Source organism: Hyperoodon ampullatus (assembly GCF_949752795.1).
Source record: "Hyperoodon ampullatus genome assembly, chromosome: 2".
NCBI classification, from domain to species: Eukaryota; Metazoa; Chordata; class Mammalia; order Artiodactyla; family Ziphiidae; genus Hyperoodon; species Hyperoodon ampullatus.
Window position 1 is genome coordinate 36359644 of NC_136915.1, and position 23054 is coordinate 36382697.

Genomic DNA, 23054 nt, shown 5'->3' on the forward strand with positions numbered 1-23054 from the left:
AGGGATCTTTCTACAACACACATCGGACCTTCCTAAAATTTCCCAGGGCCTTCCCATTGGCCTCCCTGGTAAAGTCCAAACTCTCATGCAAGGCTCTCAGTGACCCAAACCCTGGGTTCTTCTCAGAGGTGCAGGTACTCTCTGCAGCCCTTCCAGAGAAGCCCGTGGGCTGGTCCAACTTGCTGCGGCTTGTGTGGCGCAGTAGCATGGAGTCCATCGTGTCACTTTCTAGCACAGTTTCCCCTGCCTCTCTCACCCACCCCGCCCAGGGCTTGTATCAGGCCAAGTTACTGTGAGGCAGAGCCTAGGGCCCGTGATGCTTTTAGGGACCCAAGAAAATATTTTAATTTTAATTTATTTTAAAGTCAGGAAAAAATGAATATAATACTAGTGAATCTAGCATGGATTATATTCTTCTTGAAACCAATGAGTCATAAAGTATAATTTTTACCATATTTTAATGGAGGAAGGGGCCCATGAAAGCAGAAGTGCCCAGGGCCCATGAAAATTATAATGCAGACCTGATTACATTACCCAAATAAAGCATTTGCAGTTTAATCTTTACATCAGGCTCTGCTCTCTAGAGGCCCATGGCCTTCATTCTCACGCTTGTTACCTCATGGACAAGAAGAGTGCTCGACCACCAGATATCGCCTCTTTATTCCTGAAAAATGGATAGAATGCATCCCTCCTGGTTTCGAAGGAAGCACGGGCTTTACCATAAAGCCCATTCAGCAGACCTCTGCATCTGTCTCTCAGCCAGAATGTCACATAGATCACTTAACTGCAAGGGAGGCTGAGGAATCTAGTGGTTAGCATCCCAGCCTGGAAAGTGGAGGAAGAGTATTGAGTGCTGACTGCTCAGGGCATAAAGGCCTCTGATCTGACCCTACTGCATGCTCCAGACCCATCTTTGGTCACCCCTGGCTCACAGGGGATGCTCAGCCATCTCCCACCATGTGCAGTTCCCCCTCCATCTATACCCTTTCTCACATCCACACCTTTGCCCTTCCTGACGTGCCCAACCCCGCCCCGCGCCCCCCACCCCCGCCGCCACACTTCATCTTCCTTCAGGAATCCTTCCCTGACTTCTCCTCCCACCACGGCCTCAGTGAGGTGCCCATCCTAGTTATTTTCGTAGTAGCACAGACACAGTTGCCCCGAGGGACACAGGGATTGACAATTACCCGTTTCTGCACTTTTCTCCTGTTGCCTCGGCAGTGCCCACCACGGTGCCTGGTTCATGCTGAATCTTGGTGAATGCATGATCTCCCCTCACCAGCTCCTCTCCTTTGTTTGCAGGCTCAGACAAGAGTCAGGGCATGTTGGCCTTGTCCATCAGTCCCAATCGGCGATACCTCGCTATCTCCGAGACTGTGCAAGAAAAACCCGTCATCACCATTTATGAACTGTCAGCCGTTCCCTGCCGAAAGCGCAAAGTCCTTAATAATTTTGACTTCCCAGTTCAGAAGTTCATCTGCATGGCTTTTTCTCCAGACTCCGAATACCTCTTGACCCAGACCTCACCTCCAGAGTCAAACCTTGTCTATTGGCTGTGGAAAAAACAAAAAGTAATGGCCATCGTTAGAACTGATACTCAGAACAATGCTGTCTACCAGGTACCACCCAGCATGACAAGTATGGTGCAAATTATTAAAACATAGTACAAGCTGTCCCTCATTGAATGCTTTCTGTGTGTCAGGAATAGTACTAATTTCTTAAAATGCATTTTAAAATTTGCCTCACAACACCATATAAGGTATGCATAATTATTGTCTCTGTTTTAAAGATGAAGGAACTGAGGCTCCAAGAACTTAGCAGGGCCAGGACTCCCTGACTCCAGGGGCTGTGTTCTTCACTTTGGCCCAGAACTGCTTTCTGGTCCCAGGTCAAGCCCAGAGGCAGGTTGATCAAATTTGCTGTCTCTCCCTGATCCTGGCCTCTTCCGGGCAGCATTGCAGGACAGTGGGAAGACTTCAGGAAGGTGGTGTGAAGTGGTAGGTCTTTAGGAAGCTGTCCATGAAATCGCACTTATGTGGGGAGCAGAAGTTTCTATCGTGGTTTGAGGGCAAAATGAAGAGGATGTGTCGGGGGGCTGGTTGGGGCCTAAGGAGGCTTTTCTTGGAGCAGTCAACCTGGTCTAGGATCTAGTGCTCAGTTTTCCAAGTGCAAGCACTCAGTTCTGTTCACGTTCAGAGATATTGGCTAGTCAGCATCTCGGGCACAGACTCTGTTATTCTCACAAGAGTCTGGCTTGTGAACCAGCATGTCACAACCAGAACACACAGCATTTATCCAGTGTATTTCCTCCCTGGTAACAGAGTCCTTGGGAGATGAAATTAATAGTCAGAAGTTTGCTTGCTGATCATGGAATCAGAGCAAAGGCAGGTAGAGCCTGAAGATTATTTCACCCAGGTCACAGTAAGGCATGATATGGCATCCTATTCAGAGCAGGGAGCACCTCCTCTGAAACTGATCCAGGAAACATTCATCGGATGCCCGCTCTGAACCCGGCACTGGGAATACAGAGATGAAAAAGCCACAGCCCCACCAGGTGCTCACCATCCAGTGGAGGTGACAGGTTGACTGCCCATGACTGCGCATTGGGATGAGGATAGAGATAAAGGAAGTTTAGTCCCTGACATGTGGTTCCTTCACCCTGAACAAGGCACATAAACCTGCCAAACCCTCATTTTCTGCTTCCAGGTGAGGCTTCATTCCATTTTGCTGGCACAGAGTTTGGTGATTGTCAAGACCTGCTCATCTTGCTTTTTGGCCTTTGTCAGATGACTTTTGAAGGTTTCCTAGGTTAAAGACTCATGGGCTGTACAAATATAATGTATATAGATCTGTCCTCTTGTCAAATATGGTCTTAAAATTATATGATTTAGTGATGTTTAAAAGATCCTATGAGCTACCTGGGCTAACTCGTAATTAGTAAAATGGGAAATAATGCCATCAAGTTTAGTTTTATATATCTTTTTCTTTAATTCCTTCCCATTTTACAGGTGAGCTTCAATCCCCAGGATAACGCTCAGATTTGTGTCACTGGAAATGGGATGTTTAAGCTTCTCCGTTTTGCTCAGGGAACCCTGAAGCAAACTAAGTTTCAGAGGGGAGAACCCCAAAACTATCTCGCCCACACCTGGGTGTCTGATGACAAGATTGTTGTTGGCACTGATACAGGCCGGCTCTACCTCTTTGAGTCTGGAGATCAACGCTGGGAGACAAGTATCATGGTCAGGGAGCCCACCAGCGAGATGAAGAACCTGGGGGTGATCCAGGAATCCGAGAGGTAACGGCGCCCTCTGGGCAGGAGCTCTTGGAAAAATATACTCATCATGGTAATAGCATTACACTGAAAACAGCATTCTTTAAAAATCACTCCTATCCCCTCTACCTTAAAAATCAATGCTTTTCATTTTCCCTCTGCCTTTCAAGTGTTCTTCCATATTCAAGCACAAATTAGAAAGTTATGACCGTAACCTAGATACAATCCTTTTTATTTTTATAACTAACCTCATTTTAAAAACATTTTAGTATGACTAGTCTTCAAAACAACAGATTTTCAAAAATATGTTTTCTATTGGCTGCCTAATTTACTGAATCAATTCAATAAATGTCCACCAAGCCCTTGCAGTGTGCAAGGCATCTTGCTAGGTGATGGGGACACAGGTCCATAGGACCTTACAATTCAGTGGGAGGCACCAGACCAACAAGGAAGTGCAAGGAAATGTTGTCGGTCAATCTGACAAAGCATATGGGCTAAAGTAGGGGGTCGGGATAGAGCTGTCTATTTTGCCTCTACTGCAACCAATAACAGTCGTATCTCACCCATATTGGAAAGTACCATTGTGTGTTCTAGACACTGCCTTAAGCACTTTTTATATATCCTCATTTGAGTCTTACCCTAAAAAGTATATATTATTATCATGCCCATTTTATAGATGAGGAAACTGAGGCTCAAAGAGGTTAAGTGCCTCACCCAGTATCACAGCACTGTTAAATGACAGGTCAGGATTCAAACCCAGACCTGTCTGACCCCAGAGCCTGAGCCCTCAACCACAATGGCACACTGTAGATGCCTCTTCCTCAGTGACTTTGGTTTCACCCATTTTCACCACCCTCCATGCCAATGACGTCTCCTTTTTTATTGTGATTATGTTGAGAACTTCCTAATAAGACCATATGCCCTCCAGTTTTCTGGGTTCACCATTCTTCAGTGGGTCCAGGGCTCCAAGAATAAAGCTCAGACTCCTGAGCCTGGCCCACATGTCCCTGCTGCTCAGACCCTTCTTTACATCTGCAGCATCAGCTCTTGCCTCTGTCTACCGCACATGCCTCGTGTACTCTCCTGCTTCTGGGCTTGGTCTGCCCCCACCCCGACCCCACTCCCCTGGACATAGACACATGCCTGACACAGTCCTCTTTGTCCTTCACATCTCAGCTGGGAGCTCTCAGCCTCTGCTCATCTCAGATAGGTGGTCCTCCTCTGTAACTGTCCTCAGAAAACCCTTGTTATCTGCTGACTGGATGCTCCTATCCTACTCAGCCGCCCTTAACAGTCCTTGTCACATGCCCCCTAGACCATCAGCTTCTCAGGGCAGGAACTGTGTCAACTTATTTACCATTGTTTCACAGAGCTGTTAACACAGCGTAACTCCAGTAAATGTTATATGAATGAATGAATGAATGAATGAAAACGTGTGAATGAATGAAAGAGAAACAATGGAAGGAAGGGAGGAAGGAGAAGGGAGGCAGGGAGGAAATGAAAACCTGGATTCAAATCTCAGCTCTTGGGACTTCCCTGGTGGTCTAGTGGTTAGGACTCGACGCTTCCACTGCAGGGAGCACAGGTTCAATCCCTGGTCGGGGAACTAAGATCCCACATGCCTTGCAACATGGCCAAAACAAAAAACAAAACAAAACAAACAACAAAGAAAAACAAGTCTCAGCTCTTCCCCTTACTAATTTTGTGATCTTGGAAACAACCCCTCTGAGCCACTTTTTTCCTTCCAAACAACAAAATGAATATGATAATAACAACGAAAACAGTGACCACACAGGTTTGTGAGACTTCCACATAAATGCATAACTTTCCATCTTCCATGGAGCTCGGGTAGCATTCCCAGCCAAAGGGGAGCATTTGGGCCGTGGGAAAGGGGCTCACACTAGTTTCGCCCACACCCAAGGACAGCCCTTCTTTCTCATCCCTAGCAGGATTCATCTCCTTGGAATCGTCTCTGTTATCTTTACATGCTGTCTTCTTTTCCAGCCTGATCGAATTTCCAACAATCACCTCCCCAGTCCCTTCCTGCAAGCAGGTCGTGATGGCCAGCAGCCACCACCAGCTGTCCCTGCCCCAGGTGTCTGCCATCGCAGCCTATTCCAAGGGATTTGCCTGCTCTGCTGGGCCAGGGAGAGTTCTACTGTTTGAGAAGATGGGAGAAAAGGAGTTTTACCGTGAGAGCAGGGAAATCCGGGTAAGGAGAGGAGGGAGAAGCAATACTGGGGTCCAACTGGCATTTGTTCTCTGGCAGCAGAGCACTGACAGGGCGTCTGGTGTGGGGAGAGGGGCTGAGGGCTAAGCCATTTGTCCTGAGGGGAGTTTTAGGATGGGTTGCACAGAATTGGGGTATAGAATTAGGGAGATCTGGATCTGACTCCTGGGAGAGAGCTTTGGCAAATTCTGTTTTCTCTTTGAAGTTCAGTGTTCCCATAATGTACTGTATATTGATATTTAATGTCAAGAAAACTACCTGGTGCACAGCAAGCATTCAGTAAATATTTGGGGAATAAGTGATACAAACGGTTGTGGAGAGAGAGCTTATCTGGTTGGGGAAGAACCAGGAAGGCTTCAAGGTGTTTGAGGATAATCTTTGAGGAAGGGTCGTAGAGGATGGATAACATTTGACAGGAAGAAACAGATCAGGAATTCCAGGTGAAAGGAACAAAATTAAGCAAAGGCATCACTGACAGGGAGCAGGTGGCGTGTTTGTGAGACATCTGTTGCCCAGTGGAGGGACCTGAAGTCACTTGAAGGGAAAAAGAGGAGCTAAGGCTGGTGAAAGATGGCAAAGCCAGCCTGAGGAGTGTGTATGTAAATCGGCAGGCATCCTGTTTTCAGTGAAGAAGCATTATGCTTCAGAAAAGTAACCTGCCTGTGATGCATGGTGCGGGCGATTTGGGGGCATTGGATATGAAGTGGTTAAATACACAATGAATGAGTTAGACTTGACTCTGAGGTTTACTGGCTGAGTGACTTCACATGAGTTGCTGAATCTAGCAAACCTGTGTCTCTTCGGTAAGGAAATAGCCTATCCCTTGTGGTTATCAAAAGAATTAAACCACATCTCTGTAACCACTGATGCAGTGCCTGTGCTTAATAAATGACACTAGTTATTATTGCCACCGTTAGGAATCAGTTCTGAGGCTTTTTTGTTACTGAAGCGAAAAGGCAGTGGGGTCTAGGATCACAGCAGTGGGAAGCAGAAAGAGCCTTTGTGAAGGTTAAGTCTGTAGGACGTTCCCTGAGCAGATGCGGGAGGCCAGAGATAAGGAGCTCTCAGGGAAGATGCCCAGGCTCTGTGCTGGATGCTGGGAAAGGATGCCACGGCCTGAAAACTGGAGGTGAGAGCAAGGTGGGTGGGGACTCGGGGGGACCACTGTGAGTTTACTTTGCCTGTAAAGCAGGTCATTCTTTTGTGTGTTTATTCACTTAACAAATATTTATTGAGTGTTTACTATGTGCCAGGCTCTATGCTCGGGGCTGGGATACAGATGAGAAGTAACCACACTAAGACTTGCCCTTAGAGCTCAGTCAACAAGTAAACAAACAAATATGAACAGATTGTTGGATGAGATCAATTCTGTGAAGAAAATAAAGCCAGGAAAGGACAGGGTGCGAGAGGGGCTTCTGTTCTAGAGAGAGTGACCTGGGGAGGCCTCGCTGAGGGATGTTGACATTTGACCAGATACAAGGATAAAGTGAAGCAGTTGGATATGTGGTTTAGACCTTGGGAGTGAGATCGATATATCCACCACACACACACACACCCCCATAGTGCTTGGCTTGTATCTGGCACATAGTCAATGCTTTATTTTCACTATTTTAAGTATTTATTATTGTAATTACTTTACTACTATTGTTTTCACTGAACCCTTATATTAGGTAAAATCACTGAGAGAGAAAATATAAAGCCAAAAAGAGAACTGAGGACAAAACTTAGCATTTCCTAATTTCAAGACCGAGACAGGATGAGAATCCAGCAGGGCACTGAGAAGGTGTGGTCCTTCACTCATTCAGTCAACAAACGTCCGTCGTGCAGCTATCACGGGCCAGGCTCTGTGGTGTGGCCTGCGGTGGGTGAATCAGACATGGGCGCTTCCCTCGTGGACCTCACTGTCTGGGGGAGGACCGTGAGGCCACACCGCGCAGTCACTGAGCGCCTGCTATGTGTCACGCACTGCTCCACGCACCAGGAGACAGGCGTGGGGACAGATGTGGTCCTCGGTCTGCGGGCTCCCATTCTACTTTACACAGTGTGATGCGTGTGACAGCAGAGGGAACCCTGGGTGCTGTGGGCACATGGAGGGAACATCAGGGCCCACTCAGCCCAGGGTGGTCAGGGAGGGCTTCCCAGAGCCCTTGCTGTTCTGGAGAGGCAGGGAGTGTAGACTTCATGAGGACGGGTTAGGGGGTACATAGGAAGACAGGACTCCAGGCAGGGGCAGGGCAGCACAGGAGGCCAGGGCCTTCTAGGGAGGAAGGTGCCAAGGTCACTGCTGCAGGCTCTAGAAAAGCCTAGAAGATGAGGGCTGAGCAGGGGCATCAGGCTTTGGTGATATTTATGAGAACAGTTTCAGTAAATGATGCGGTGGAAGCCACATTAGAAGGAATTAAGAACTGAGTGGGTGGTAGGGAAGTGGAGATGGTATGTGTAGACCAGCCTTTCAATAAGTTTGGTTGTTAGTGGAAGGAGAGAAATAGCAGGGAAAAGGAAATCTAGTTTCATAATGTCCACGAGGAACTCCCGGCCCCCTGAGACCGCTGCAGAAGCTGTGTGACCCCTTCTCTTCTTTCTGCCCTGTCACCCACTCCACGTGGTAGAAGGGCTGCCACCTTCCCCTCTACTGCCCTGGAGCACACACTGTGTACCTGGTGCAGGTGGGCGCCCACACTGGGCTCCCAACAGCTGGGCGAGAGTCGGGGTTAGACTAACGCTGGTTGTGCGGGGGAGATCTCAAACTGAGATGTACAGATGGATCAGTTTCACCTGTGCTGCTGCCTTATTATTCAGCCACTAATCACTTAAAGGTGAGTAGGAAATCCACAGAAACGGAGGCCCCTCAAGCGCTCCCTTCTCCACATCTGAGGAGGATCCAGGAAGCATGGTCAGGAGTCTATGAGCTATAGTATCTGAGACAATCTGAAAGCCCGAGGACACCCTGACAATGTGAGGGCATTGCTGACCGCTGTTCTGTGTCTTGGGCAGATTCCTGTGGACCCACAGAGCAATGACCCGAGTCAGTCAGACAAACAGGACGTGCTCTGCATGTGCTTCAGCCCCTCCGAGGAAACGCTGATTGCCAGCACCAGCAAGAACCAGCTCTACAGCTTCACCATGTCCCTGACGGAGATCAGCAAGGTGAGTCTCCCAGCAGCGCTTCCTTCCAACCCGGGGACTGGTCACCATGTGGGAAATTTTTAATCCAATTCCTGAGTGCAGGCTCACTCACCACTTCATAACAGAGCAAAAGAAACTCAGATTTCAAGTTGTCCATGTAAGGAGCGCTCCGATACCCTGGGCGGCGGGGGGAGGGGTGCCCGGGAATGTGATTGCTGCAGCCTCTTTGGAGAACACCCTGGAGACGTCTCTCAGATTTAAATTGTACCTGTCTTTAACCCAGCAAGCAAGTGTACTTCAGGTATTTAATGTACGGCTATACCTGCTTCTGTGCACAGAGATGTATATATGTAAAGGTTTATCATTGCTTTTTGTTTTTAAATAACAAAGGAAGCCAGTATGAATACACTGCAGACATTGCAACAAAACGGTATTAAAGATAAAAAGAATCACTTTGTACTTATAAAAGGTTCACTTCATCAAGCAGACATTAGTTTTAAATTTGTATGCACCTAATAGCATGGACTCAAAATATATCCAGCAAACTTTGGCAGAACAACAAGGAAAATAAACCACCTACAATCATAAGAGATTTTAATATATCTTTCTCAGTAGTGGTGGTTTTCTAAATAACAGCTGTATTGAGTTATAATTCATTATACAATTCACTTATTTAAAGTGTACAATACAATGGTTTTTAGTATATTCACAGAGTTGTGCAGCCATTACCTCCATCAATTTTAGAACACTTTCATCACTTAAAAAAAAAATGCCCTTTACCTATTATGCTCCCACCATCCCATCTGCCTCCCACCCAGCTGTAGCCAACCACTACTGTCTTGTGTGTGTATAGATTTGCCTTTTCTGAACATTGCATACCAATATGTGGACTCTTGGGACTGGCTTCTTTCACTTAGCACAATGTTTTTAAGTTTCATCCATGTGGTAGCATGTATCAGTACTCCACTCCTTTTTTATTTTTGGCTGCGTCGGGTCATTGAGGCATGCAGGATCTTTCGTTGCGGTGCTTGGCATGCAGGATCTTTTGTTGCAGCGCTCGGGCTTTTCTCTAGTTGTGGCATGTGGGTTTTCCCTCTCTAATTCTGTCGTGCAGGCTCCAGGGCACGTGGGCGCTGAAGTTTGCGGCATGTAGACTCTCTCCTTGAGGTGTGTGAGCTCAGTAGTTGGGCTTAGTTGCCTCACAGCATGTGGGATCTTAGGTCCCCAATCAGGGGTTGAACCTGCGTCCCCTGCATTGGAAGGCAGATTCTTTACCACTGGACCACCAGGAAGTCCCTTGCACTCCATTCCTTTTCATGGCCAAATAATATTCCATTGCGTGGCTGTACCACTTTTGTTGGTCTAATCATCAGTTGATGAACATTTGGGCTGTTTCTACCTTTTAGATATTATAAATACTGCTGCTATAAACATCTATGTACAAGTTTTTCTGTAGGCATATGTTTTTATCCTTCTGGGTGTATACCTAGGAGTGGAATTCCTGGGTCACGTAGTAACTCAATATTTAAGGAACTGCCAGATAGTTTTCCAAGGTGCTGCACCATTTATATTACTATCAGCTGTGTACGAGTGTTCTCATTTCTCTCTATTTTTGCCAACATTTGTTCTTATCTGATTTTTAAATTACACTCACTCCCTCCTGTAAGAGCACCGGAATCACAACTAACTACTGAACAATCATCAACAGGAAGACACTGGAACTCACCAAAAAAGATACCCCACATCCAAAGACAAAGGAGAAGCCACAGTGAGATGGTAGGAGGGGTGCAATCACAATAAAATCAAATCCCATAACTGCTGAGTGGGTGACTCACAAACTGGAGAACACTTATACCACAGAAGTCCACCTATTGGAGTGAAGGTTCTGAGCCACACGTCAGGCTTCCCAACCTGAGGGTCCGACAATGGGAGGAGGAATTCCTAGAGAATTAGACTTCGAAGCCTAGCAGGATTTGATTGCAGGACTTCAACAGGACTGGGGGAAACAGAGACTCCACTCTTGGAGGGCACACACAAAGTAGTGTGTGCATCGGAACCCACGGGAAGGAGCAGTGACCCCACAGGAGACTGAATCAGACCTACCTGCTAGTGTTGGAAGGTCTCCTGCAGAGGCGGGGGGTGGCTCTGTCTCACCGTGAGGACAAGGACACTGGCAGCAGAAGTTCTGGGAAGTACTCCTTGGTGTGAGCCCTCCCAGAATCCGCAATTAGCCCCACCAAAGAGCCTGGGTAGGCTCCAGTGTTGGGTCGCCTCAGCCTAAACAACCAACAGGGAGGAAACCCAGCCCCACCCATTAACACACAAGTGGATTAAAGTTTTACTGACCTCTGCCCACCAGAGCAACAGCCAGCTCTACCCACCACCAGTCCCTTCCAAGAGGAAACTTGCACAATCCTCTTAGATAGCCTCATCCACCAGAAGACAAACAGCAGAAGTAAGAAGAGCTACAATCCTGCAGCCTGTGGAACAAAAACCACATTCACAGAAAGATAGACAAGATGAAAAGGCAGAGAGCTATGTACCAGATGAAGGAACAAGATAAAACCCCAGAAAAACAACTAAATGAAGTGGAGATAGGCAACCTTCCAGAAAAAGAATTCAGAATAATGATAGTGAAGATGATCCAGGACCTCAGAAAAAGAATGGAGGCAAAGACCGAGAAGATGCAAGAAATGTTTAACAAAGACTTAGAAGAATTAAAGAACAAACAAACAGAGATAAACAATACAATAACTGAAATGAAAACTACACTAGAAGGAATCAATAGCAGAATAACTGAGGCAGAAGAACAGATAAGTGACCAGGAAGACAGAATGGTGGAATTCACTTCTGTGGAACAGACTAAAGAAAAAAGAATGAAAAGAAATGAAGACAGCCTAAGAGACCTCTGGGACATTAAAGGCAACAACGTTCACATTATAGAGGTCCCAGAAGGAGAAGAGAGAGAGAAAGGACCCGAGAAAATACTTGAAGAGATTATAGTTTAAAACGTCCCTAACATGGGAAAGGAAATAGCCACCCAAGTCCAGGAAGTGCAGAGAGCCCCATACAGGATAAACCCAAGGAGAAACACGCCGAGACACATAGTACTCAAACTGGCAAAAATTAAAGAGAGAAAAATTATTGAAAGCAGCAAGGGAAAAATGACAAATAACATACAAGGGAACTCCCATATGGTTAACAGCTGATTTCTCAGCAGAAACTCTACAAGCCAGAAGGGAGTGGCATGACATATTTAAAGTGATGAAAGGGAAGAACCTACAACCAAGACTACTCTACCAGGCAAGGATCTCATTCAGATTCGAGGGAGAAATCAAAAGCTTTACAGACAAGCAAAAGCTAAGAGGATTCAGCACCACCAAACCAGCTCTACAACAAATGCTAAAGGAACTTCTCCAAGTGGGAAACACAGGAGAAGAAAAGGACCTACAAAAACAAACCCAAAACAATTAAGAAAATGGTCATAGGAACATACATATCGATAATTACCTTAAACGTGTATGGATTAAATGCTCCAACCAGAAGATACAGCCTCACTGAATGGATACAAAAACAAGACCCATATATATGCTGTCTACAAGAGATGCACTTCAGACCTAGGGACATATACAGACTGAAAGTGAGGGGACGGAAAAAGATATTCCATGCAAATGGAAATCAAAAGAAAGCTGGAGTAGCAATACTCATATAAGACAAAATGGACTTTCAAATAAAGAATGTTACAAGAGACAAGGAAGGACACTAGATAATGATCAAGGGATCAATCCAAGAAGAAGATATAACAATTATAAATATATATGCACCCAACATAGGAGCACCTCAATACATAAGGCAAATGCTAACAACTATAAAAGAAGAAATTGACAGTAACACAATAATAGTGGGGGACTTTTAACACCTCACTTACCCCAATGGACAGATCATCCAAACAGAAAATTAATAAGGAAACACAAGCTTTAAATGACACAACAGACCAGAGAGATTTAATTGATATTTATAGGACATTCCTTCCAAAAACAGCAGATTACACTTTCTTCTCAAGTGCAAATGGAACATTCTCCAGGGTAGATCATATCTTGGGTCATGAATCAAGCCTCAGTAAATTTAAGAAAATTGAAATCATATCAAGCATCTTTTCTGACCACAACGCTATGAGATTAGAAATCAATTACAGGGGAAAAAACACAAACACATGGAGGTTAAACAGTATGTTAGTAAATAACCAAGAGATCACTGAAGAAATCAGAGGAAGTCAAAAAACACCTAGAGACAAATGACAATGAAAACACGACAATCCAAAACGTATGGGATGCAGCAAAAGCAGTTCTAAGAGGGAGGTTTATAGCAATACAGTCCTACCTCAGGATACAACAAACATCTCAAATAAACAATCTAACATTACAGCTAAAGGAGCTAGAGAAAAAAGAACAAACAAAACCCAAAGTTAGTAGAAGGAAAGAAATCATAAAGATCAGAGCACAAATAAATGAAAGAGAAACAAAGAAAACAATAGCAAAGATCAATAAAACTAAAAGTTGGTTTTCTGAGAAGATAAACAAAGTTGATAAACCATTAGCCAGACTCATCAAAAAAAGAGGGAGAGGACTCAAATCAATAAAATTAGAAATGAAAAAGGAGAAGTTACAACAGACACTGCAGAAATACAAAGCATCCTAAGAGACTACTACAAGCAATTGTATGCCAATAAAATGGACAACCTGGAAGAAATGGACAAATTCTTAGAAAAGTATAACCTTCCGAGACTGAACCAGGAAGAAATAGAAAATATGAACAGACCAATCACAAGTAATGAAATTGAAACTGTGATTAAAAATCTTCCAACAGGGCTTCCCTGGTGGCGCAGTGGTTGAGAGTCTGCCTGCCGATACAGGGGACACGGGTTCGTGTCCCGGTCTGGGAAGATCCCACATGCCACGGAGCAGCTGGACCTGTGAGCCATGACCGCTGAGCCTGCGCGACTGGAGCCTGTGCTCTGCAACAGGAGAGACCACAACAGTGAGAGGCCCACATACCGCAAAAAAAAAAAAAAAAAATCTTCCAACAAACAAAATTTCAGGACCAGATGGCTTCACAGGTGAATTCTATCAAACATTTAGAGAAGAGCTAACATGCATCCTTCTCAAACTCTTCCAAAAGATTTCAGAGGAAGGAATACTCCCAAACTCAATCTATGAGGCCACAATCACCCTGGTACCAAACCCAGACAAAGATACTACAAAAAAAGAAAATTACAGACCAATATCACTGATAAATATAGATGCAAAAATCCTCAACAAAATACTAGCAAATGGAATCCAACAACACATTAAAAGGATCACACACCATGATCAAGTGGGATTTATCCCAGGGATGCAAGGATTCTTCAATATATGCAAATCAATCAATGTGATACACCATATTAACAAACTGAAGAATAAAAACCGTATGATCATCTCAATAGATGCAGAAAAAGCTTTAGACAAAATTCAACACCCAGTTATAATAAAAACTCTCCAGAAAGTGGGCATAGAGGGAACCTACCTCAACATAATAAAGGCCATATATAACAAACCCACAGCAAACATCATTCTCAATGGTGAAAAACTGAAAGCATTTCCTCTAAGGTCAGGAACAAGAAAAGTATGTCCACTCTCACCACTATTATTCAACATAGTTTTAGTAGTACTAGCCATGGCAATCAGAGAAGAAAAAGGAGTGAAAGGAATACAAATTGGAAAAGAAGTAAAACTGTCACTGTTTGCAGATGACATGATACTACACATAGAGAATCCTAAAGATGCCACCAGAAAACTACTAGAGCTAATCAATGAATTTGGTAAAGTTGCAGGATACAAAATGAATGCACAGAAGTTTCTTGCATTCCTATACACTAATGATGAAAAATCTGAAAGAGAAATTAAGGGAACACTCCCATTTACCACTGCAACAAAAAGAATAAAATACCTAGGAATAAACCTACCTAGGGAGACAAAAGACCTGTATGCAGAAAACTATAAGACACTGATGAAAGAAATTAAAGATGATACCAACAGGTGGAGAGATATACCATGTTCTTGGATTGGAAGAATCAATATTGTGAAAATGACTCTACTACCCAAAGCAATCTACAGATTCAATGCAATCCCTAACCAATTACCCATGGCATTTTTTACAGAACTAGAACAAAAAATCTTAAAATATGTATGGAGACAAAAAATGACCCCGAATAGCCAAAGCAGTCTTGACGGAAAAAGAGCAGAGCTGGAGGAATCAGACTCCCTGTCTTCAGACTATATTACAAAGCTACAGTAATCAAGACAATATGGTACTGGCACAAAAACAGAAATATAGATCAATGGAACAGGATAGAAAGCCCAGAGATAAACCCACACACCTATGGTCAACTAATCTATGACAAAGGAGGAGAGGATATACAATGGAGAAAAGACAGTGTCTTCAATAAATGGTACTGGGAAAACTGGACAGCTACATGTAAAAGAATGAAATTAGAACACTCCCTAACACCATACACAAAAATAAACTCAAAATGGATTAGAGACCTAAATGTAAGACCGGACATATAAAACTTTTCAAAGGGGCTTCCCTGGTGGCGCAGTAGTTGAGAGTCTGCCTGCCGATACAGGGGACACGGGTTTGTGCCCCGGTCTGGGAAGATCCCACATGCCGCGGAGTGGCTGGGCCCGTGAGCCGTGGCCGCTGAGCCTGCGCGTCCAGAGCCTGTGCTCCGCAACAGGAGAGGCCACAACAGTGAGAGGCCCACGTACCGCAAAAAAAAAAAAAAAAAAAACTTTTCGAGGAAAACATAGGAAGAACACTCTTTGACATAAATCACAGCAAGATCTTTTTTGATCCACCTCCTCGAGTAATGGAAGTAAAAACAAAAATAAACAAATGGGACCTAATGAAACTTAAAAGTTTTTGCACAGCAAAGGAAACTACAAACAAGACGAAAAGACAACACTCAGAATGGGAGAAAATATTTGCCAACGAATCAATGGACAAAGGATTAATGTCCAAAATATATAAACAGCCCATGCAGCTCAATATTAAGAAAACAAACAACCCAATACAAAAATGGGCAGAAGACCTAAATAGACGTTTCTCCAAAGAAGACATACAGATGACCGAGAAGCTCATGAAAAGATGCTCAACATCACTAATTATTAGAGAAATGCAAATCAAAACTACAGTGAGGTATCACCTCACACCAGTTGGAATGGCCATCATCAGAAAATCTACCAACAACAAATGTTGGAGAGGATGTGGAGAACAGGGAACCCTCTTGCATTGTTGGTGGGAATGTAAATTGATACAGCCACTATGGAGAACAGTATGGAGGTTCCTTAAAAAACTAAAAATAGAATTACCATATGACCCAGCAATCCCACTACTAGGCATATGCCCAGAGAAAACCATAATTCAAAAAGACACATGCACCCCAATGTTCACTGCAGCACTATTTACAATAGCCAGGACATGGAAGCAGCCTAAATGCCCATTGACAGATGAATGGATAAAGAAGATGTGGTACATATATACAATGCAGTATTACTCAGTCATAAAAAGGAATGAAATTGGGTCATTTGTACAGACGTGGATGGATCTAGAGACTGTCATACAGAGTGAAGTAAATCAGAAAGAGAAAAACAAATATCATATATTAACACATATATGTGGAACCTAGAAAAATGGTACAGATGAACTGGTTTGCAGGGCAGAAATTGAGACACAGATGTAGAGAACAAACATATGGACACCAAGGAGGGAAAGTGGCAGGGGGTGGGGGGTGCTGGTGGGATGAATTGGGAGATTGGGATTGACATGTATACACTAATATGTATAAAATGGATAACTAATAAGAACCTGCTGTATAAAAAAATAAATAAAATTAAATTTAAAAAAATTACATTCATAATGGATGTTGCTCTGTAGTTTTCTTGTGATGCCTTTATCTGCTTCTGGTACCCAGGTAATGCTGGCCTCATAGAATGAGGTGCAGAGACATGGCGGAAAAGAGAGAATTGCTTTTGTTTTAACATAACAGGGATTTGAGTGTACTTAAAAGCTTGTCGGCTAATATATGTCATTATGTTGTATACCCCAAACTAAGACATTTTTATCATTTCACCTGGGGGGACTTCATTCACAAGGACTTAGAAAGGACTAATTTGATGGCTGGATCTCCAGTCTGTCTACTTTCTCTGTGTGGAGGGGTGAGCTCATTGCATAGAGCTTTTCTCCCTGCTGGTGGGCAGGGCCTCTCAGAAGGAAGGCTGTGTGGGGAGGAGAGAACTAGACCAGAGAGTGGGGCCTTCTGTGGAGGGGAGTGTTTCCACTCTCTCTCCCAGGCTGGAAAAGTTTCCTGCCTGTCTCTGCATGTACACTCTGCCCTCCAGCCCCTGAATTATATTCTGTTTGGCTGCCAGAGTGATCTTTTCAAATCCCAGACATGGTTATCACAAAATACACATCCTCCACCACCTCCACCGTCATCACAGCTGCAATCCTTCATTGGCTTCCTGGTGCTCTGAGAAGAACTGAACTCGGTGCATAGGGCTGGGCAATGTCTGGCCCAGGCTGCCCTCTGCAGCCCCATCCCATCATTCCACCTGATAGGACTGGCCTTTCTGATCACCATGAGTCTGCATGTTCCCTCTGCCAAAAGGCTTCAGTATGCGCCTACCTCTGCCTGGGGCACTCTTATACTGTCCCCTTCCCCACACTAGTTCTTGCTCATCCTTCAGGGGAGAAAAAAAAAAGCTAGTAGAAATGTACTAGTAGAGACAGCGAGATTGAAGATATTGGAGAAAGAAGGGGAAGCAGATGGAGAAGAATGGGAATAATCTGTGCCTACCCCCACCCCAGCCCAGCACCTCTTTCTGACACAGTAGAGAAGGGAAGCATCTGAATTTGAGGGGATTTCCAGCTCAGCCTTTGCCTTGGCTTGTGAACAAAGTATGTACACCTCATTAAACTCCCCAGTCATCACCCCTCATTCAGGTGTCCCACGTGTAATGTCTCTGATGACAGACACCTGGAATCTACACAAGCAGTGCAATAGGATAAATTTTAACTTAAAATCATTCACTCAACTCTCCTTGCTGCTGCTTGCGGAGTAACATAGTCTCTCTGCAGAGAAATTTGGGAGTTCTCATTAAGATCTTGAAAATCATTCACACCATTTTGCCCTGTATTCCACTTCTAGAAATATATCTGTTGTGTGGGTCCCAACCTATTGATGGTGATGCCATCAGCTAGGAATGCCGGAGGCACTCCCCGGGGGCTGTATTACTCCTAGCAAAGGCCCCACATACACTCCCCCAACCAGGGCCAATGCTGTGGCCTGACTGGCCCTTTGGTTCTTATTGTGACTGTAGGATGTACTTAATCAAAAACCATCAGGGAACTTTGAGGAACAAGATTTCTTACTCACAGGTCCTGGAGGGTACAGAGCAAGCCCAAGGGCCACACAGTGAGGCCATGGGTAAAGAGAGAGGTGGACCTGGGTCTCTGCACTTATTAAGGTTTGAAGGTGGGGTGTCTAGGGTTTTGCGAGTTCACTATTTATTTAATGGTCATTTAGCCATGAGAGTGAGAATTAGGGCACAGGAAGAGAAAAGTGGGGTCACTCAAGAAGTCAGTTATTTAAGTTATCCAGGACTTCCTGCAAAAGGGGTCTTCAAGGGTGGGGATGGCTTAATTCCTTGGCAGATTATTTGGCTGGTAGCTGTGTCATACAACTGGCAATATGTTTATTCAAGATGGATGTCCTTTGAAATAGATGCCTTGAGACTCAAAAGCTTAACGTCAGGCACTTACCCTACAGTATCTAAGGAAGTAATCAGAGAGGAACACAGACTTACATGTAAGAATATTTAGTCTAGTGTTACCCCTAACTAACAAAAATCAGAGACCACTTAAATATTCCTGTAGTAGAAGGATAGATAAATTAAATTCTGGTATATTCATAGAATAAAATACTTTATTGCCATTAAAATGATGTTTTAAAATAATAATGGTATAGGAAAATATGCATAATGTTAAAGCAGTTTGCCCACAGCCTGATTTCTATGCATCTGGGCTAATTAACATCCATAAGTAGTAATGAGAGCTGGAGTGCATTACCAGCCTTTTGCTTCCTCTGCCCGATCTCATTCTGTATGATTTCTCCAGGGGGAGCCTGCCCACTTTGAGTATCTGATGTACCCGTTACACTCAGCATCCATCACCGGTCTAGCTACTTGCATCCGCAAACCCCTCATTGCCACCTGCTCTGTGGATCGGTCTGTTCGCATCTGGAATTACGAATCAAAGTAAGGAATGAAAGGCTTTGCTACTGTGATATGCACGATTTCAGTTGTTAAATTTTCCATGCGAATTATTTTAATTAGAGGTTTGAAATTTTAATTACTTAGAAGCTTTCAGTTGGAAAAGTTTTTTTTTTAATCAAGTCAGTCAAACTACCTTATTCTCTTTACTTTTCACTCTTGCATGAGCTAGAAAATCACTTTATACTTTATTCAGTGCTTGCTACGTGCCAGACACCATGCTTGGCACGTGTGACATAAAGAAACATCCCAATACCTCCCGTCCTTACATACCCTCCTGTGTCCTTCTAGCTTTCCTATCCCCTCACCCCCACTAGACCTGCTTTTTGTCCCACAGAGCTCCCCAGACCATTGATTCGCCCTTTGAATCCAGATCACTGCCCCAACCACCTTCAGCTCCCAGTGATTTTATCCTCCTGGCATAGCTTCCTTGAGAATCTCCAGCCTAGACTGGCCCCATAACGTAACTTCTTTGCTCTTGTATATAGCTGCTGGGGCTGCTGGAAAAAAAATTGTGCAATAATTCTGATTTGGAAATCTAAATGGAGCTGTGCCTTCAACATCTCTAGACAACCCCATATTCAGTCCCCCTACTTGCCATACTCATTGCTGGACACTATCCTCAAGTAACCAAAATCTAGAAAAAGAGGCACCAATAATTGCAAGTACTAAAGTATCTCAAACGCTAGGATAAAAATATGTACCAGATACAATGGAGGACTTGAGGAACTCAGTGGGCTAGACTTATATTCAATAATTTATCTTTTTCACAGCACCCTGGAACTATTTAAGGAATACCAAGAAGAAGCTTATACAATCAGCCTTCACCCGTCTGGACACTACATTGTAGTAGGGTTTGCTGACAAACTACGCCTTATGAATCTACTCATTGATGATATACGTTCTTTCAAAGAATACTCTGTCAGAGGGTGCAAAGAGGTAAGAACTCCTGGAGATAAAGGCCCAGTTTCTTGGAAAGCCAGAGTTGAAATATCAAGAACTAGCACAACTGGGGAGGTAGGACCAGACTGTCTTAGAGAATTCTGGTGGCTTAAAAAGAAATCCAATTCTCCCACCAAACTTATTGAGTATGTTGGTTCTATCCTCTTTCTTTTATGCCCACCAAAATATATCACTGAAACAAACCATGTGAGATCTCACCTGTGATCAGTCCTCTCTGTGACTGTGAGTAATTTTTTTTTTAAAGCATTAAAAAGAAAGTTATCACAGAATCGGAGTCACAGCTAGGAATGCGAGTTTGGCGATTGGGAGGGGCCAGGGAAAATGAGCAACAGGGAGAGACAATAGCCCATCAGATTTCCCCCTGAGATGACTTGTGGAATCAAGACAGTGATTTGAGGAATTGCTCCCCTGTTCTGAAACTTCTTCTGCAGACAAAATGAGTGTTCTATTCTCTGATCCAAGCACCTTCATGATTCGTGCACATGGTAGTGTCAGCATCTTGGCCAATATGAGCTACAGGAATAGTTAAAGTGAAGATGTCAGCCACTTCTCAGTCCTATTTGCACCTTTCCCTGATTCCCAATCCTACGCAGGGTTTCACCCTGAACTCAACTGTAACCTCCAGATAGACTACTCTGTCTTTCATTCTTGCTCTCTTCCTGTATTTCCTGGTAGTGTTGCTTTAGCAATGGAGGTCACCTGTTTGCTGCAGTCAATGGGAATGTGATTCACATTTTTTCCACCACCAGCCTGGAGAACGTCTCGAATCTGAAAGGACACACAGGGAAGGTAAGTGAGTGCACAGTGTCCAAGGAAACAAGGACACAGAGCCAAGCATCATGCTAGCCAATGGGGTATAAGTAAACAAAAGAGAAGTGATTCCTTTCCCTTGAAGGTCCCTGTCTAGTTGGGGGAAATGACAATAAAACAAATGCACAGACAGATTTAAGTACTAACTGTAGTAAACTCAGTGAAAGAAAAATATGGGTTGTTATGCGAGGAAATGATGAGGAGTGGGCATGATGAGGGAAACTGGGACGTTCACAAAGGCTTGGTCCTAAGGAGTGGGTTGGAATTAATCAGACAGAGCTGGTGGGGAAAATCATTGCAGATAGAGATCCAAAGACCCTGGGCTTCCCTGGTGGCACAGTGGTTAAGAATCCGCCTGCCAATGCAGGGGACATGGGTTCAAGCCCTGGTCCAGGAAGATCCCACATGCCGCAGAGCAACCAAGCCCGTGTGCCACAGCTACTGAGCCTGTGCTCTAGAGGCCGTGAGCCACAACTACTGAGCCCATGAGCCACAACTACTGAAGCCTGCACACCACAACTACTGAGCCTGCGTGCCTAGAGCCCATGCTCCGCAACAAGAGAAGCCACCACAATGAGAGCCCACGCACCGCAACCAAGAGTAGCCTCCTCTCACCGCAACCAGAGAAAAGCCAATGTGCAGCAACAAAGACTCAAAGCAGCCAAAATAAATAAATAAACAAAGACCCTGAGATGGGAGATTTCTAAGGGTATAGGAGGAACCATCTGTGAGGCTGAAGCATAGGTATCAGGAATGAAAATGAGATTGGTGAGGTTAGCAGCAACCCAAGTTCATGGAACCTTGTTCATGGAACCTTGTAGGCCTTTTAAGGATTTTATACTTTATCCTTCCTGTTCCATGAAATCATTGAAGACTTTTAGGACAAGAAATGATGTGACCATATTTGCATTTTAAAAGAGTACTTTGGCTGCAGAATAAAGATTGTATTGAAAAGGACGAGGATGGAAATGGTAAGGAGATTGTCATCTACATGATAAATGATTAGTATTTTAGACCAGGATGGAGGTGGTACCAATAGGAAGAAGTGGATGGATTCAAAAGATATTTAGGAAGTAAAACCAGTAGTTCCTGAAGATAAAGTAGATATGAAGCATGCAGAAAAGGGAGAGACTAAAGATTGAAAAGGTAAGAAGTCAGCAGATGAAGTTGGAGAGAACAAGCAATGGGAAAAGAAAAGCATTCTAAGCAGCAGGGTGTGTTGTAGATGAAGGAATGGGAGTATAGAATAAGATGGTGGTTTGTGGTTTATAGGGCACATTTAAAGAGTGATAAAAGGAGGAGCTGGAGAAGTTTGCTGCACCATGGAGTGTGTATGCCATGCCAAGGAATTGAACATTAGTCTGTAGATGATGAGAAACAATTGGAAGGATTTAAGAAAGGAAGTAATGGTATCAGAAAGATAATTCTCCAAACAGTATTGAGGATGGATTAGAGGGGAGGGAAGTTGGAGTGAAGGAGATCAGCTAGGAAATGAGGGTGAAAGAGGAGCTAGGAACTAAACCATGGCTTTAGTAGTAGGGACAGAGAGAAAAAAGATATTAAGCTCCATTTTGGACACGTTATGTTTGATGTGTCCTGGAGTGTGATATATGAGTGCAGAGGTCAGAAAGAAGTCAGGGCTAAAAATTCCAATTCAGGGGATTAGGTGGTAGTCAGTAGAAGTCAGAGGCATAGATTAGATCACCAGGAGCTCATGTGGAATCTGAGATCTTGGGCAGGAGATGAGTGACCAACATTTAAGGGACTGGTAAAGAAGAGAGAGACTGCAGATGAAGTACAAAGAGAACCTGGAATCGAGGAATTGTATCAAAGAAGCCAGGGAACTGGTTTCCAAAGGGATAAAGTAGTCAGTGGTATTAAATGTCAGAGAGTGGGATGTGAATACTAAAAAGTGACCACTGAGTTTAGCAATTAACAGGTCATAAGCAAAAGTGCTGTTAAGCACAAGCAGTACTGAGAGTTGCTGTGTTTCCTCAGCTCCAACAGTGTGACTGTGGAGATGCAGAGGAAAGCACACCAGGTGAATGTGATGCTCTTTCCAGGACCATGCACACTCCCATAGGAGGCCCTACCTCACCAACCCAGGAGAGCAGCCATGTTTCATCACTTTACAAGAATTTATAACACTTGTCTCCAACCAGGGATATATGTTAGGCTTACATGTGTAATACTGCAAGAAAAAACAAAAGAAAATATAGATGGAGCATGCAGCTAAAGCCATGCATACAGGGAAATTTATAACATTAAATACATGTATTGGAAA

At 44.1% G+C, this 23054-nt stretch overlaps 1 protein-coding gene across 1 annotated transcript in view; it reads left to right on the forward strand.

The window, feature by feature from the left end:
- Positions 1-23054, forward strand: part of CFAP57 (cilia and flagella associated protein 57) — a gene marked incomplete at both ends in the record, with an annotated part of 77172 nt that overhangs the window by 6547 nt on the left and 47571 nt on the right. Inside the window, 7 exons of the mRNA XM_079696851.1 lie at positions 1303-1619; positions 3009-3295; positions 5276-5483; positions 8496-8648; positions 18843-18982; positions 19771-19936; positions 20636-20749. Coding sequence (XP_079552977.1) covers positions 1303-1619; positions 3009-3295; positions 5276-5483; positions 8496-8648; positions 18843-18982; positions 19771-19936; positions 20636-20749 — 1385 coding nt within the window. The remainder of the gene's footprint in view (positions 1-1302; positions 1620-3008; positions 3296-5275; positions 5484-8495; positions 8649-18842; positions 18983-19770; positions 19937-20635; positions 20750-23054) is intronic.